Source organism: Lytechinus variegatus, chromosome 7, assembly GCF_018143015.1.
Source record: "Lytechinus variegatus isolate NC3 chromosome 7, Lvar_3.0, whole genome shotgun sequence".
In the NCBI taxonomy this organism is placed as follows: Eukaryota; Metazoa; Echinodermata; class Echinoidea; order Temnopleuroida; family Toxopneustidae; genus Lytechinus; species Lytechinus variegatus.
The window spans coordinates 8,892,324-8,909,109 of record NC_054746.1 but is presented as its reverse complement, the minus strand read 5'-3'; the positions used below and the strand labels follow the sequence as shown (position 1 = coordinate 8,909,109).

The window sequence follows — 16,786 nt, the reverse complement described above, 5'->3', positions numbered from 1 at the left end:
AATGTCCCTTCTTCTGATCTGAATATGAAAAATTTTCAGCTCGCGCTTCGCGCTCGCATCATTTGGTTAATGAAATACCTATATGGTCCTAGTTAATTCCTACAAAGAAACCTTAGAATGCCCCACTTCAGGTCTGAATTATCTAAATTTTCTTCGCGCTCGCAATATTTGATTGGTGAGATGGTATGATAATCATGATTGCAATGACTACAAAGAGTGTTTCATGTGTTCAGATGTAATTCTAATAAAATCAACAAGCGCTTGGCACTCGCATTAGATGACTATGGTGAGATATGCATACTCTTAATGGATTCCTGAAATATATTCCTTAAAATCTCGCTGTTTGTGGTCAAAATATACGAAAATTTCAGCTCGCGCTTCGCGCTCGCATTGTTTAGCAAGACAGGTACCTATCATGATTACATAAATTTGATTATAATGTCCCTTTTTAGGTGTGAATATAAAAAAAAATATTAAAAAAATCAGCTCGCGCTTTGCGCGCTCATTCAGTGATTCAAACAATTTGCTGGTGCCCCCACAATGCCGTGACCCACGGAACGCCAGTGTGGACATATCAATGACAATTCCTTGCATATCTAAAAACATGATTGCAAAAAAATGCCAAAATATTTCAGTCATCCCCCCCCCACCCATCAACACGGATTTACGCCAGTGCTCGATAGTTTAAACAATTGTTTAAACTGACTGTGCGGCTAACATGTAAACGACATTGCTTAACCTTTTATAACAGTTGTTAAAAAATGTTGTGCATATATTATATATCAAGTGCTAACTAATAGCAAGGAGTAAAAGACAAATAATTCCTTTTAATTTGTGTTTATCAGACTACCAATTACATGTTTACATCTTTAACTTAATACATGTATCACAAAAGCAAAAATGTCCTAGTGGTGCAGTTTAAAAGAAAGTACAAGATTTCCTGATAATTCTGCTTCCACGTTCATTCCGAGTTTAAAAAATCATTTCCTGAGCTACAGGAAGTACAACCCAAGCAGTATATTACCATATGTTGTAAAAACCATGACTTTGAGGAAACCGTTAATGTATGGTACATATCGGTAACACTTGACTTTAAAGTGGCAATTACGATCGAGAATGGCCATTCAAAATGTTCATGATGACGAACAAAATTATTTTGTGTGGTGTCATTTATCAACTTTGATAAATGGCGGTACACTATAAGTAGAAAACTATTTACACTTTGATTAAAATGTATAAAGCATTAGAAAATAGCAATGTTATATACAAAGGTAATTTGAGTTCACATTAGTGTGTATTTGTCGATAATGTAGAATACATGAAATGGGCACCTGATTAGCGCCATTGTAAAGCTCGTGGTTTTATATTAACAGTGAAACTATATTTCGCACTGCAGCGTAAGCAAACACTTGTTTGGATATAAAGTGAGTCAGTGATATTCAATATATGCTTTCTAATATGTCAAAGTTAGCCAAGCAATTTCAAGCCATACTTGAAATTATGTTACCCCACTGCCTTTATCTTACTTTCTCTTATCTTTGCTTGTTAATTTGTATAATGTTTATTATATGTATCGTGTAATCTTCTGTGTGTATCGTGTAATATTCTAAATTATTTTGTGCGAACAAATTGAATTTCCATTTGTACTTGATTACAATTGGACAATAAAAATATCTATCTGAATCTGAGACCACGATTGAAAAAAAAACCCTGTATTTTTGTCCTTCAATCGTAAAATCAAAATGGTGACGTCGTGTCACAAAGTCGACAGATAATAAGCTGGAGGATTATATTCATTTGTTCAGTCAGGTTATACCCGGTCCTTAATAAGTCTAAACAAAATAGTTCAAAGTACAATTTACTCAACATAATCAAATTGACCAATTCGATCGTGCTCGAACATGTGTTGCATGGTTTTAAAAAGAGGTCCCAAAGCTTCCAATATAAAAGCTGGGCCTAGAATAACAAAATACATAAATTCATCAAACACGAGGGTCTGCAATCATGCGCAGAAAAGAGTGTCTGAGAGCATTTATAATTAATTAATTTCTCAACGCTTCAATGCATTTGTATCACTTATTACGTTGGATAATTATGACCATACTTGTGTGACTTTTGTCATTTGTCTACAAACAAACATTATATTTGTATGTTGACTAGTGTTGATATATGTACATTTATTTTCTTGATGTGCTTATGTATGCATAAAGAGAGAAATTTCCACAAATAGACAATATCACACTAAATCATATTCTAAAACACAACGATCACTTTATTGAATATAAGCCTAACGGTAATGCAAGTACGAGATTGTCGCTTTAGAAAAAAAATGTATTCAGAAGCGCTACGTAAATATTGTGCAATATTCATTGTTTCTATAAGACAATAATATTGGACCGTAAATCTACAAACCTCCAGATTTTCCGTTTTATCCCCGAAATACTGACGTACAAATCAGGACTTTCAATTTTCGTATATAATCAAGATGTATATTCAGTTATTCGAAACCGAAATCAGACTTGCAATTCATATGATAACCATCGGTTTTTATTCAGATAAAAGGGAAGTAAATTTCGGGCGTAACTCGCAACTATTTCCCGCCTTTGAATGAACGTATTCACCTAAACATACAACGTGTCATCGTGAACTTCAATGGTAAGTCAAAAGACGGTAAACTTCTGATATATGTGTGAATCCCAAAGGAATATACATGTAAACTATCGATTGACATATCCTCCCCCGAAAATAATGTCACGCACTTTCTTAACAACTAGCTAAAGGGTGAAAATAACTTAAAATTGGCTTAAAACATGATCTACATTTTCAAATCTTCCATAAAAACCATGTATTTGTGTGAATCACAAACATAATGTCAACTGTATGTGTGCAAATCCTTCAAACAAATGTTATACAGTTAAAGACCTTGCAAGAAGTCAAACAAAAGTCAAGCAACTTACTGAAGGTTATTAAAAAACTTTAAAAACACAAGACATCTCCAAGTTCATGCACTCTAAAAACAAATCAGTCAAAAATGACTGATTAATAGGGTCAGCTGGAAGCAACTGTTATTCTAGTCATATTTGACTATTTTCTAGTCATATTTTACTAGAACAGAGTTATTTCTGACTAGAATATGTCAGAAATGTGAATATCAGTGATTGTCATATCAGTTGCTCCCAGCTGACTACTCGTCTAGTCAATTTGACTGATTTTTTTTAAGAGTGTGGCACTGAAGTCACAAACCTCTTACCTTGATCTTTGTTTCATAAATTACGAATGATACAATTTCAAGAAAATCGCACAATAACCCAACAGACTTAATGATGCAATTTCAGAAAGGTACAAACATTGATACCAGGAGACCGTTTCATGAAGCTGCTCGTGAGGTAAGAATGATTTAAAGAACGACTGGTGATCCTTTATTGTGGTAAATAGTATTCACCATTAAATGTTCATTGGTGATCATTTAGCGCGTATGAAAGGTTAACCAGTCGTTATCAAGATTGCCCTTAACTTACGAACAGCTTCACGAAACACGCTCTTGATTTTTTTTTATGAAACAAGGCTTTGATTGATATCGCGGCATAGTGGTCATTATTTTTGTTATTATTATTTTTAAAGAAGAAGAAGAACTAGTGAAAGCAGCAACGAGGCACCTGGTTATTGACTTACTTTGGGGGAAAGAATAGTGCGATGAAGAGAAATGTGACATTGGGAATGAAGCCTCCAATACCAAGGTAGCTTATGAACTTGTCTTTATACTCGGTGTCGTCGCTGACGTTGGCAAACTTGTGATCCGTGAAATACTAAAAGGCAAAATAAAATCAAAGATAAGACGGGTCGTTATAAAACAAAAGCAAACTACCAACGATGTGGGTTATTTATAAGATAATGTGACATGTACTATGATCGAAATTTTAAGAAACCGCGATCAACATTTAGCCTAATCATTTCAATCAAAACATCTCGTGAATATATAAATACAAATCATTAATAACGAGTGCGCTAGCAAATGAATGTCTGTGAAATACTGAAAAGGGAAATAAAGATGTGATGGGTCATAAAATGACGGCAAATTACGGTCATTGTGATTTGGGAGTGTATATTTATAAAGATGTGACGTGTATTATGGTCTAACTCTACAGATATAGCGATCAAATTAGGCCTAATCAACATTTTATGAACACATAATTATCAATCCATTAATGGCTAAATAAAAGTGTATTTGCAAATATCCATTTGAATACTTACCCTTTGAGCCGTGATAAAGCTATTCCAGGGATAAAGAGTTCCGATTCCATGGATGGCGAATATAATAATGGCGACCATGAACCTGCAAGGAATTAGGACAGTATATTAATGAAAATTATTTCATTATCTGTCATGAACACATGTAAAATGTCTATTTGTCTTATAATTGGTTTTGAAAATTATCATATCACGGTAATTTTGGTCTGAATGAGGATGGTCAAAATAGAGAGAAGTGGCAAGTGTCATCTTGGCGGGTAACAGACAAAATGCAGCATGAAATAAAATGAAGATGGTGATGATGAAAATAAAGATGGTGATGATGAAAACGAAAAAGGTGATGATGATGATGATGGCGATGATAAAGATGGTGAAGAAGATAATGTGGTGGTGGCGATGACGGCGATGGTGGTGATGATGGTGGTGATGATGATGATGGTGACGTGGTGGTGGTGATGTAAATATAATGATGGCAATAACGACGATGATAATGATGATGATAGGATATGAGGACTGAGGAGCTAGAGTTTTCAAACTTACTTATCTCGAGGTGGTCTCGAAACCGAACCTTGCTCCACTTCTCCTTTGGCATCAAACCTCGTTTGTGTGTGTTCCGACACTGCCTCCATGGCAGTGTACTTTTCTCGGCTCGGAGATGTGGCGTTGACGACGTACTCCATTTCGATGTCGCCATTGGGTTGGATATCAGCAACAAGTCTTTGACTGCTCGGGTTGGTGGGCATGACGCCGTTCGCGACGGGTGCTGTTGTCGGCCATGCCGACCCGTCGTCGAGATCGGCCTGCACTTCGAGTGTCTTTGTCGCACTCTGCGGCATCGTATTTTATTCGCTGACTAATCTGTGGAACTAAAATGAGAGTAAGGGAAGCATAAATAGACGAAACAGTCACGCAGTTGAAGCAAAAAAATATATATCCTCTCAAACAAAATCCAGATAATCGATTGTTTGAAGATTCTTGATAATTCCCACACGGTCGAATTCTTTCTGCTTATAACAGTTATAATTATAGTTCACATCACAATACAAAAAAAATAAAACAATTTAAGTCCAATGTATGGCTAAAATCAATCGTGCACTGGCTGTACTCTTCCCAAAGACACAATACAAAAAGGAATGATTGCTTTATAATTTCCTTACGCTCGAAAAGACAGAGAGAAAATCAAGTAGCAAGATAATTCGACGAAGTCCAAATGCCAAAAGAACTATTTTACTGACACCCGATCGACAGAGCAGATACTAAGAACTGGGAAGCATAGACATGATAGATATGAATACAATGGGACGTCATCGTGGGCTCACGCAATCAAATAAGTACGAAGTGCAATGGAAATGAAAGCAATTCGACCATTTGGAGTCCGCTTTGCTGATTGTATTGGGGGTTTTTAGCTATGACGTCACTCACTTCACGAACGAAGATTCTGCAAAATATATTCGGTTGAGTTTCCAGACACAATAACACATTATCAGGCAATCTTATATACAAAAGCAACCGTTATCGCGTTTACATGAATAGATTTGGTAATTTCGATTACTCAATTCACATTGCGATTGGTTATAACCCGTTTATCATAACACAATAATGAATAAACACATTCCCCGAAAGTGCATGTATAATAACATTACATAGATAGATAGATAGATAAATGGTTTATTAAAAATCAAGACATCATCGCGGCTAAGGCCGAATTGCGATGTATTACAAGGTAATAATGATAAAAAAATATATTCAAACAGTAACAGATAAATACAAAATAAATGACACGGATAAAGTATTATATTGAAACTAATTGAGTTGTAAAAATCTAGAATGAAATATTAACTTAAAGTGAATTGTGTATCTAGGAAATGAATAGTGTGTATGCCATTGTAGTTTTCAATTATAATAAAATCGGAAATTATTAACAAATTAACGGAAAACATTAAACAAATTCGCAAGAGATACTTCAAATAACGAAAAAATAAAATGATAAAGGAAAAAACTATATGATTCATGCATGTGCTATTATGAGTTTAATATGAAAAAAGTGGGCAGCGTATGTGTTAATAATTCGTTAAGTATACTGCCAGTTTCTTTAAAGTTTTACGTTTATTGATTTCAAGTAATTACCTATTAAAAAAGTAATCTATTAAACACAAATATAAAGAACAATCCTTAAATCAGTGAAAATATTAAGATTATGGTCAGAAGCGTTTCCTAGTGTACAACCAAATTTGAATAATAGAGATATACTGGCGGGAAATAAGTAAAACATCATTAAAATTACTCTAAAATTAATGTCACATAAACAAATCAATTAGCAAATAATACAAATTAAATCATGGCATTGCATATGTATAGACTATGATAAACAGGTTTATTTAAGCCGACCAAGCTAAAACAGTCCATTCTTATTCAGTAGTCGGACGAGAAATGGCAGGACATGCATGCATGCAGGAGTATTAACATGTAATATTGGGCGATTCCGTGCAAGAAAAATCAGCCATTTTCACAAAATTTTTCAACCTACTATCAAAACAAACAAGAAACTTAATGTACTTTGTTTAATAATAAAGTACTACATGGGTAGTCATGTAAAAAATGACAACCAATAAAAATATGTTCTCCATGGGTGAATTAGAGGTGAAAATATAATGTTGCGTGTCGTATGGAACGCTTCCGAGTCCCGTATAGGACACACAACATTTTCATCTGTAATTCACCCATAATCAAAAATTATTTGTTGGTAATCAGTTTTTCCGTGACTACCCACCATAACTTTATTATTGACAAAAAATAAATTATTATTGCTAAAGCAATCAGCTGAGAGATTAGATATTGTCCCGTACGACACGTTTGGAATCTCCCTATTACCCTTCTCCGAAAGAGTAATACATAGATTTATTTAAAGGTACCTGAATTTAGTAAATTTAAGAATTAAAATTCACGTCCACTCCAATAATGGTTGATTTGACCAAAAAGTGAAAATCAATCAAGCACAATGCTGAAAATTTCACCAGAACTGGATGTAAAATAAGAAACTTAAATTATGGCATATTGAAATTTCGCTTACCACGGGTTGTGGCACGCAAATGAGAGATCCTATGTCACTCGCTTTTCATTCTTATATGAATCATTAATTTACAGAATTTAATTCAATTCTGGTATACATTTGACAATAAGGAAGTCCTTCATCATAGTTTATTACACTATGTTCGGCAATAACCTTATTCCACATTATAATGAAAGACAATTTCAAACATGTCTTAACAAAATACAAATTACATACCTATGCGTGAAATGTATGATTTTATAGTAAACTCAATGGTAATTCACCCTTCATGGATGCAAAACTGAATGAATATAATTATCTCGAATTTTGAATAGAAAGAAATAGTATGTGACGTCATCGGTTCCCTCATTTGCATATCGACCAGGATGTGCACATGAATGGCTTGCGAAACTTTCACTGTACAGCGTGACAAAGTCGTAACATTTAGTACCCTAATTCCTGAAATATAAAGGAAACGCAAACCAAGTCATCATGTAGGCCGACATCGAATCGGTGGCCGCAAATGGGTCCTATTTTTTCTTCAAAAAAATTCTGACAGCCCCCCCCCCCCCAAGAAAACAACCATGACAGTTACAGTTTTGAAATAAATCTCTTAGAAATAAAAACCACAGCCCCCCCCCCCCATACATGACTCCATGATGGAGCAGTGTACAATAAACTTCCAAGGTGCAAGCACTGACTCAAATTCGGCACTTTAACTGATCATACCAAGTCCGGAGAGTGAAGACTAGATTCCAAACTTTCCGTCTCAGGCAGCCACAGTACAGTAAATATAGTCTCACTACTTCAGACTCACCATGCACGATGCACTATATTGCGAATTGCAAACACTACAGGTCTGCGCATGCAGACTATACATGTGTAGTGTGACCCAGCTAAGATGCAGTCACAACATCCATCCATGGACCGACACACCCCCACTACGCCCATATCCAGACGTCGCGTATTTTCGTGACCCTTGAACTATTGCACTCCATGCACTCCACGATGGAGGTCGAATCTTTTCTGTACACGTAGGCATAACGACAAAGGAGAAACTTGGAAGTCGATATTTTTCAGTGCACTTGAGGATTAATTTATACGGGATGATACATGCCCGGGATACATGTATATCATGATTGACAGTGTCTGAATATTCATCTGATGAGTTGGGTTTTTCATGTTATTCATATAATCTACTAGTGTAAATTGAATTATAAATATATGGAGAGAATAAGGAATAAAAGCTAACGACTTCACCGGGGCGGGGAGGGGTGCAACCTCTCACATACTTTTTAAATAAGGGGAGGGTGATATTCACACACTTCTCAAAATATGAAAAGGGGGTTCTAGACTAGGGGAGGGTGGGAATATTCGAGACCCATTTTCATGCATGCATCATATATCTTATCTTTCCCATGTGAAGATCCCAATAGGCTTCATATCGTCATCAAGTAATCACTTAGTGTACTATCAACGATTTCCTTTTTGTTTTACCTTGAATGCAGGCCTTCTGCTACGAATAGAATGGTACTATTATTTGCGCGGAAAGTAGAACAGTATCTCTTTAATTTCCCTTCTAACGACTACTTCCTATTTCCTCCGTTTGTTCATCAAGGGTACAATCGATGATCATCATCCTATCACCATGATGATAAACAATGCACATTTTTTACCAAGTTATTGGCCTATACTTGACCTGTTTAGGTATTAACCTGCCAGCTGGGAGTGGTGGATTCGTCAAGTAGAATGTTTTAGGATTACAAACTTACATTACATACACTGCCCTGCATACACACCAACTATAATATCAAATATGAAATAAGTTTTTTTTTAACTGGTGGTGGGTGAGCAAAGTCATACATGTAGCTTGCTTGAGTAGTATATTAATCCAAGGGACCCATAGCAGAACACTTGTAACAAACAAAAATGCAATAAGTTGAATAAGAGTTTTAAGCTACTGGAATCGGTCAATTTGATTGTCTGATACTAAAGTTGTTATAGAAATTGTGTATTTGTTATTATAACATTGATTTTACTTCTACTTCTTATTTACAGTTTTAAAAAAACATTAAAATGCGCGGGAAACAATTCATTAGTTCAATTTCTTTATGAAAATATAGATTATGATCATAATTGATAACTAATCAAAAAGATGATAAAGTAGGACTTCTGTATATCTTTAATTAGGTACATTGTGAAAGACGTAGATGTTTATATCCATGGGTAAAACAGCTCAACTATTCATTTTGACGTCATTAATTTCATAATGAATACAAAAGTACAGAATGATTTAATGAAAAATTAATGATGGTAGTTAACTCTATGAGCAGTGGATCCAATTTAAACAATAAACTCAAATAATGAATTTGCAAAGAATATAATTCCCTCAAATGAGACAACAGAAAGATGTATACAATTTATTTTCAATTATTTCTTCCATTGGGTCAATAGGCATGTTTTACAATGTATATCAATTACTTTAATAGGACAAAACTTCATACATTATTTTTGCATTACATATATGTTACATCTTTTAACAAATACTAACATTTCACCTGCACATAAGGGGTAGTGAGTGATGAATCTATCCATCCATTCATTTTATGCTAAATAGTTAGGTTTTTTGTCAAATCAATTTGAAAATTTATCCAACATATCTAGAAATTGCAATATAAAGAACGAACAAAGATTATTCCCTAAATTTTCAGAACAATTCTAGTACAAGAAAAAAATCTTCAGAATTTCTTCCAACATGTATCATGTAAAACAACATAACGATTGGTTTCATTTAACTTAAGCATATCATCCACATAAATTTCACACCCAAAAACTTTAGCACATGAATGATCACCAGCAATATCATACAATCAGACTACATGTACATAGTGTGAATAAATATAAAAACATTGAAAATAATGTGATACTGTATGCATAAGCCTATTATGTTATCAGAGGAAGCAAGTAAAGCAAAGTTCTATAAGGGAAAAAAATCCTGAAAGACGAAAAATCTGTTATTTACTGTACCTTTCTTTGATACTTACTTTACTTGCTGCAAGTTATTGCATTTTCTCTGCTTATTTTTTCAGTAAATGTAATTTCTTTTTTAATCAATAAAAGAAAAACATTGATTATTACAGGTTTGCATTTAAAGAGATGGTCTAGGCTGGAGATATTTATATATCAATAAATTTATAGAGCAAAATGCTGAAAATTTGATCAGAATCTGATAACAATTAACAAAGTTATTGAATTTTTAAAGATTTGCATCATTCCAGTGAAACAGTTCTAGGCATGTCTTCATGAATATTCATTAGGTTGGCTGATGTCATTTACCAACTTGCTCTTTTATATTTTATAACATGAAATTAGGTTTATTACAATTTTTTCTACCAAGAACTAAAACAATTGGATTGACATCTGATTAAGTGTATTACAGGTAGTTATTTATTGCTGCAACTCATCTAATTTCATCATTATAATGGAGACACACCATTTACACATGTATGAAAAATGAGCAATTATGGTTTCATGTAATAACATAAGAAAAAGGAGAGTGGGGATATGACATCATCAGCCCACCTATTGAATATTCAATGTGCATATTACTATCTTCACAAAATATTGACAAACTATAAAATTCAATAACTTTATTTGTTATCCGATTTTGATAAAATTTTCAGCTTTTTTCTCTGTGAATTTTACTCTATTTATTTAGATATAAATATTTTCAGCCAAGACCAACCCTTTAATTATACTTGCTTTCAACTACAGTAAGTGCAATACATATTTACAAGTGATATTACATGTAAAGAGGAACATATTCTAACATGTATCAATTTAGCAAACACCATGTATACTCCAGTCCAATTAATAACACTTTCTGGGTCTGCAGAGATCAAAGCTCTTCATTTGAGATCAAAGGCAAATTTCATCTTGTGATCAAGTTCCACCAGACAGCAAAATGAATATTCCCATATTATTCACTCTTAGTCTTAGGGGAGACTGGTGTTAGCTGGAACATGGGGTAAGTTGAAGCATTGTAATTTTCTAATACTGCCCTCAATTTATTGCTTTTAATAATACAACACCGTTGAATTCTTATTGCAATAAATTGAGGGCAGTATTGCATAAATTTATTTTACAGGCATTGTAATTTTCTTTAATGCCTGTAAAATACATTTATGCAATACTGCCCTCAATTTATTGCTATTAATAATACAACACCGTTGAATTCTTATTGCAATAAATTGAGGGCAGCATTGCATAAATTTATTTTACAGGCTTCTAAGAAAATTACAATGTTTCAACTTACCCCATGTTCCAACTAACCCCGGTCTCCCCTACTGCAGCTTGCAGAATAACTTTGATAACAAGAAAACATTTGTTGAATAAAGATTCTTTCAAAATTAGTGGATCGAGCTTACTGTAAATTGGGGCCTTCTTACATTGGGCTAAAATATATTAATACATGTAGGCCTATTGTGAACTCAAATTACATGTATAGACTCTATCTTCTTGCAACTTCAGACCCAAAAGACGGATATAAATCATGAAGTCAAAACAAACTTTAAACCTCTGAGGATTTTATGTGATGTCAAAGTGGTACCTGCAATAAAACAAATATACAAGGTTGTTCAGCTGCATTAACACGCTCCAAACGCAAGCCACGTCTTCATTTACATTTACAACCATATACCATGTCATGTGTTCTGTTCCCTAATGACATGTACTTGCTTCATACTGCACTAGTAAGACTATAGAAGAGGACTCTACGGTATCTTGTGATAACAAGACGTCATTCAGTGTTTATTTTCAGAAAATATCATGATCCTTTTAGACTTTAGGCTACTTTAAATACACTCTTTCAGGTAGATCGTCTAGATCTAAAGACAAGTTACAATACATGTAAATTGTAACTTGTGAATTCCCCATGCCATGGCCATGATGATCCCCTCCCCTCTCTCTCTGAACATCTCTGTCTATGTCTGACTAGATCAATGTCTGGACACTGACTTTGAATCCCTTGAATCCTGCTAAAATTTAGTATTGGGTATAAAGATAAAGCACTTTGAATTGGAACACCTAGTACGTGCTGTGGAATAGGAGACCTAAGGCTAAAAGGCAAGCCTATTGGCTTTTACCATAGAGCTATGGGCTTTACAATGAAGTCAAGATGCAAGCATGAAGTCAAGGCTTGCATCATCGTGTACACTAGTAACTGAACACGCACTCACACAGCGAACTTCATCCATGCATTGCAATGCGAATGTAACACGCCGAGTCAAACAACAAGAAGACGGAAACTCATGCGCTACTTTACAGTGTCATTTATTAAGCAAATAATAGCCTTACATACAAGCCAATAAAAAAATATCTTAAATACATTCTGATTATAATGTCAGCAATGAATTCACAAGATGATGATTATCTCACCTTTCAATAAATCACGAAACAAGGGGAAGAAGACAGCTCGCTGCTCTGATAATTAAGACATGCGCGATCGCATCATTTACGTGTGTGTATGCCCGTAGTATATTCGAATTGTAGGGTCGTAGTCTTTCAAATTAGGCGTGCATAAAGAGGAAAATACATAGCGGTAACAGCTGATCAGCTGAACAACCACAACCGAGGATAAATTATTCACAATTTTGTGGTTTAAATGGTCATTTGCATACGAACCAGGGAGGGGGCTGGGGCTGGCTGGGTGTGATTGATTGGCTAGTGGTCGTCTTGAATTTGTGAATGAACAATGGACGCATCCATTAAACTAAGTCTGAAGTATGAGGGGGTGGTACTCCCGGGGTGATACTCAGGGGTAAAGTTCTTGTAATTATTAAAGGAGAAACGGTTGAAATAAATAACCAAATTAGAATGAAAAATACGGATTTGGATCACAAAGAAGTTTGGACATGCATATTCCTTTTGTTGACAACATCATAATATCTGTTTGATAAGCAATATCTTGCCAACATGAGATCTTACCCCCTCTCTTAAGATGGACGATTCCAACAAAGGAAGAGATCAATTCACGGTTCAACAATATACCTCAAGGTGACTTAGGTATCTATTACGTAATGCAGCGTTGCCCCTCCCCCATCAATCCCCCAAACTCAACGTTCAAACAACAACATCATGGCTCAACGGAGTTCTCTCAACGCTGAGTAAAAGTATGACTTGTCTTTGTTGTTACTTGACTATGTTGTTTCATAAAATTGAATAATATCCATTATAATTCATGGTTTTTTTAACGATCATCTCATCGGTTTGCATGAGTGATAAGAACACCGCTCAATTGAGCTTAAATCATGTTTGAAATAAGAGTCAGTGTAGTTCTATGATCTTGTAACTGTCTGAATTTCACGTACAAATAATAGTGTATACATGTTCTCTTCATCCATTTCTTTCACACAATATTTAAATAAATGAGTAAAATTTTACCCACTTGGGTAGAAAGGGAACATGCATGTTTACTGGTTATTTTTTGTACCCCATATGGGTAAATTTCAACGCAACATTGGGTAAAATCGACAAAATATTTGGTTTCTTTTTTACCCAACCAGCATGCATGTTCCCACTTTATCCAATATTGAGTAAACTTTTTTTGGAGTGTATGATTATCATTATTTATTTTCATTCATTAATATCAAAATATAGCTAACAACTCTATCACTGCATTGTCGCGATTGAATGAACCCACCATTAATATAAATGAAAAGGCTATAACTGAACTGATTTTTTTTTCGTCGATCTGGAATCCAGCACTGTTTGATATCTTCTTCACATATACAAAAACGGAAGATGAAAATATCAATGGACAGTATATTGGGAAAATGTGGCAGCAATTAGGCATACATCATCAAATTTAAATTCATTTGTCTCTCCGTTCTTTGCATAATCATATTAAATGATTAAAAAATCAAATAACAAGCAATGCAAGTCTTGAAAATTTGTAAGCCGTATATTACCTAGCCTCTTATGAGGCCCTGGTGGCTGCTTCCCGAGCGAAGCGAGGGATATCCTAATTCAGCGAAGCTGAAGAAGCGGATTACGATATCCCTCGCTTCGCTCGGGAAGCAGCTACCACGGCCTCATAATCCCTATTACCCAGTCAACTATTCGGGAAACTCTAGATTTATCTGAAACCGATATCTGATATACGTACACAGTCATTGGAGGCGGAAGCCCAACAAATTTGAGGGGGTCTACCTGAAATTTTGTGATGGACACATGTAAAAAAAAATTGACAAGCAAAAAAAAAATGTCATCAACCTATGTTTTAGGGGGGACAAGAGACATTTTAAGGGGGGTCCACCAGAATTTAGGGGGAGACGCAGGAAACCAACTTGACAAGCAAAAAAAAAGGTTATCAACTAAGAATTTAAGGGGAGATCGTCCCCCACCTCAAATTTTGGGGGGACCTGTCCCCCCGCCTATGTACACAGTATAACCATCATGGCCTTCAAACGAACAAACCATTTTCTGACCATCATGCGTTTAGCCTACTTGTCCTTGTACCAGGCGTGAATAATATGATAATATAGAATGATATGATCAACATTGTTTTTCCTGTTTTGTTTTTTCTTAAGTCCATACCTACTATCCTATATTATTAAGTTACTATTTTCGTAATTTTGCGGGTAGGTTTATACACTTACGACCTTTACGTAGGCTTTTGACAGATTTTTTCTCCCTCACTACTACAGGGTAGTCTAATTAGACAATTCGGGTTGGAGAAGTTAATTCTTATTACAGCAACTGGTCATCATTGATATCGTCTATCGTTACAGTATAGCTGTTTAAATGTATTTACAGTTTTACACAAGAAATTGTGATGGAGTAAGTGTATTTTGTACTTTACAAATGCCTTATACACACACGTACCCACATATAGGCCTACTTGACGAGGGCAGGTGTTGGGGCTCATTATGAAATGAATATCATTTAATTGCATGGCCCTGGCCCCTGGGTGCTGCGTTCATTAATCTCCAAAGGCAGTACCCCCTGGAATTATGGTAGGTGTTAAAAATGTAAGGAAAATGACCTATATATTTTTAGCGAAACCTTTTTTCTCCTTAATTTTTTTCCCCTTGACAAATATCTCGGGAAATAATCTTCATTTTGTAGTGAACCTCCCCCTCCCCTTTTTTTTCTGTATAATTATTAAAGAGCCTTTTATAATTGTTGTCATGCAAGTTATCAGGGCCCGTTACAGAAGGAGTTGCAGTCAAATGTAACTCTAAAAATCGTGCGCAATTCTATTTTTAATCAATCAACAGCGCGCATTTGGGACTTGCGATTGATTTTTTTCTACTTGCGTTTAAACGCAACTCTTTCTGCAACGGACCCCAGATCTATTGGTTTTGATGATCACCTGAGAAGCGCAGGGGGTCTGACTATTATTAAAGGTAATTGTCGGATAAGACAGACTGGGATATCACGTTCGACAGGTTCTTTCATATCAAAGGGGAACTTCACTGATGATAAGTTATTGTAAAAAAATATCAGAAATGATGATAAATAATAAAAAATAATGGTAAAGTTTTGAGGGAAATCCATCAAAAAATTAGAAAGTTGTCAGATTTTTTTATGACGTCATATGCGAGTAGCTTCCCCATACATTGTGTATTTGAAAAAAAAAAGAAAATGGTTTTTATTGTACCTTCAGTCCTGAAAGAAAAACCTTGAAAGTAACCATGAACCATGAAAAGAAATTAAATGTATGCATTATATTTTTTTAATGAGGCAGTTGTTCGTACATGACGTCATGAATGAAAAAAAAAGAATTTTAAGAACTCTAGAGGGCAGCAGTCCATTTTCAACGACGTTCTCGCGAAATTTGAAGTAAATACCAACACGCCAAGCCAATATCAGATTCACCATAATTATTATCACTACCTTCATGGTCGTCATCGTGGTCGTACGATCATCTTCATCCCGTCACCATAGTCATCATCATGATCATAATTGTGATCTTCACCCTGACCATCATCATCATAATCATCATTATAACATTCATCACCCCATCCTTGATCTCCACCACAACCATCATCATCATCATCATCATCATAAATCATCGTAGTCATCATCGTCATCATAATCGTAATTATCGTTTTCATCATCATAATCTCAAACATCATTACCGCCGTCATCATCATTGTTATAGTATGTTATCTTATCCATATTTTATTATTTTGTTCTTATATCACGTTTTTAATCTTTTTTTAAACGTTACATAAATCTATAATTGTTTTTATGTCCTTTTCTATGTTAATTTACATTATTTTATTTTCCGATTGTTTGACTTATGTTTTTATCTTGATGCTACTTTATATTATTGCGATACTAACTTGTACGGGGTTTTCAAACCCTTTTTGTATCCCTGACATGTTTTACTTTGTATGTTTTACTTGTCTAAATAAATACAAATACAAATCATCGTAATCATCGCCATCGCAGCCATCATCATCGTAATTGTCGTCATATAAT

The 16,786-nt window shown here is 34.8% G+C and overlaps 1 protein-coding gene across 2 annotated transcripts in view; it reads right to left on the bottom strand.

The window, feature by feature from the left end:
• The window catches only part of LOC121418376 (equilibrative nucleoside transporter 1-like), a 29,167-nt gene extending 16,230 nt beyond the window's left edge, over nt 1-12,937 (bottom strand). Inside the window, exons 1-4 of one of the 2 annotated variants that reach the window (XM_041612211.1) lie at nt 12,734-12,937; nt 4,789-5,114; nt 4,252-4,333; nt 3,673-3,806 (exon numbers count right to left, since the gene is read on the bottom strand). In XM_041612211.1, the coding sequence (XP_041468145.1) occupies nt 3,673-3,806; nt 4,252-4,333; nt 4,789-5,084 (512 nt within the window). In that variant the 5' untranslated portion in view covers nt 5,085-5,114; nt 12,734-12,937. Of the gene's footprint in view, nt 1-3,672; nt 3,807-4,251; nt 4,334-4,788; nt 5,115-5,405; nt 5,513-12,733 lie in introns of those variants that run through there. The other variant, XM_041612212.1, reaches the window with a different exon arrangement.
• Between the last annotated feature and the right edge of the window lie 3,849 nt (nt 12,938-16,786).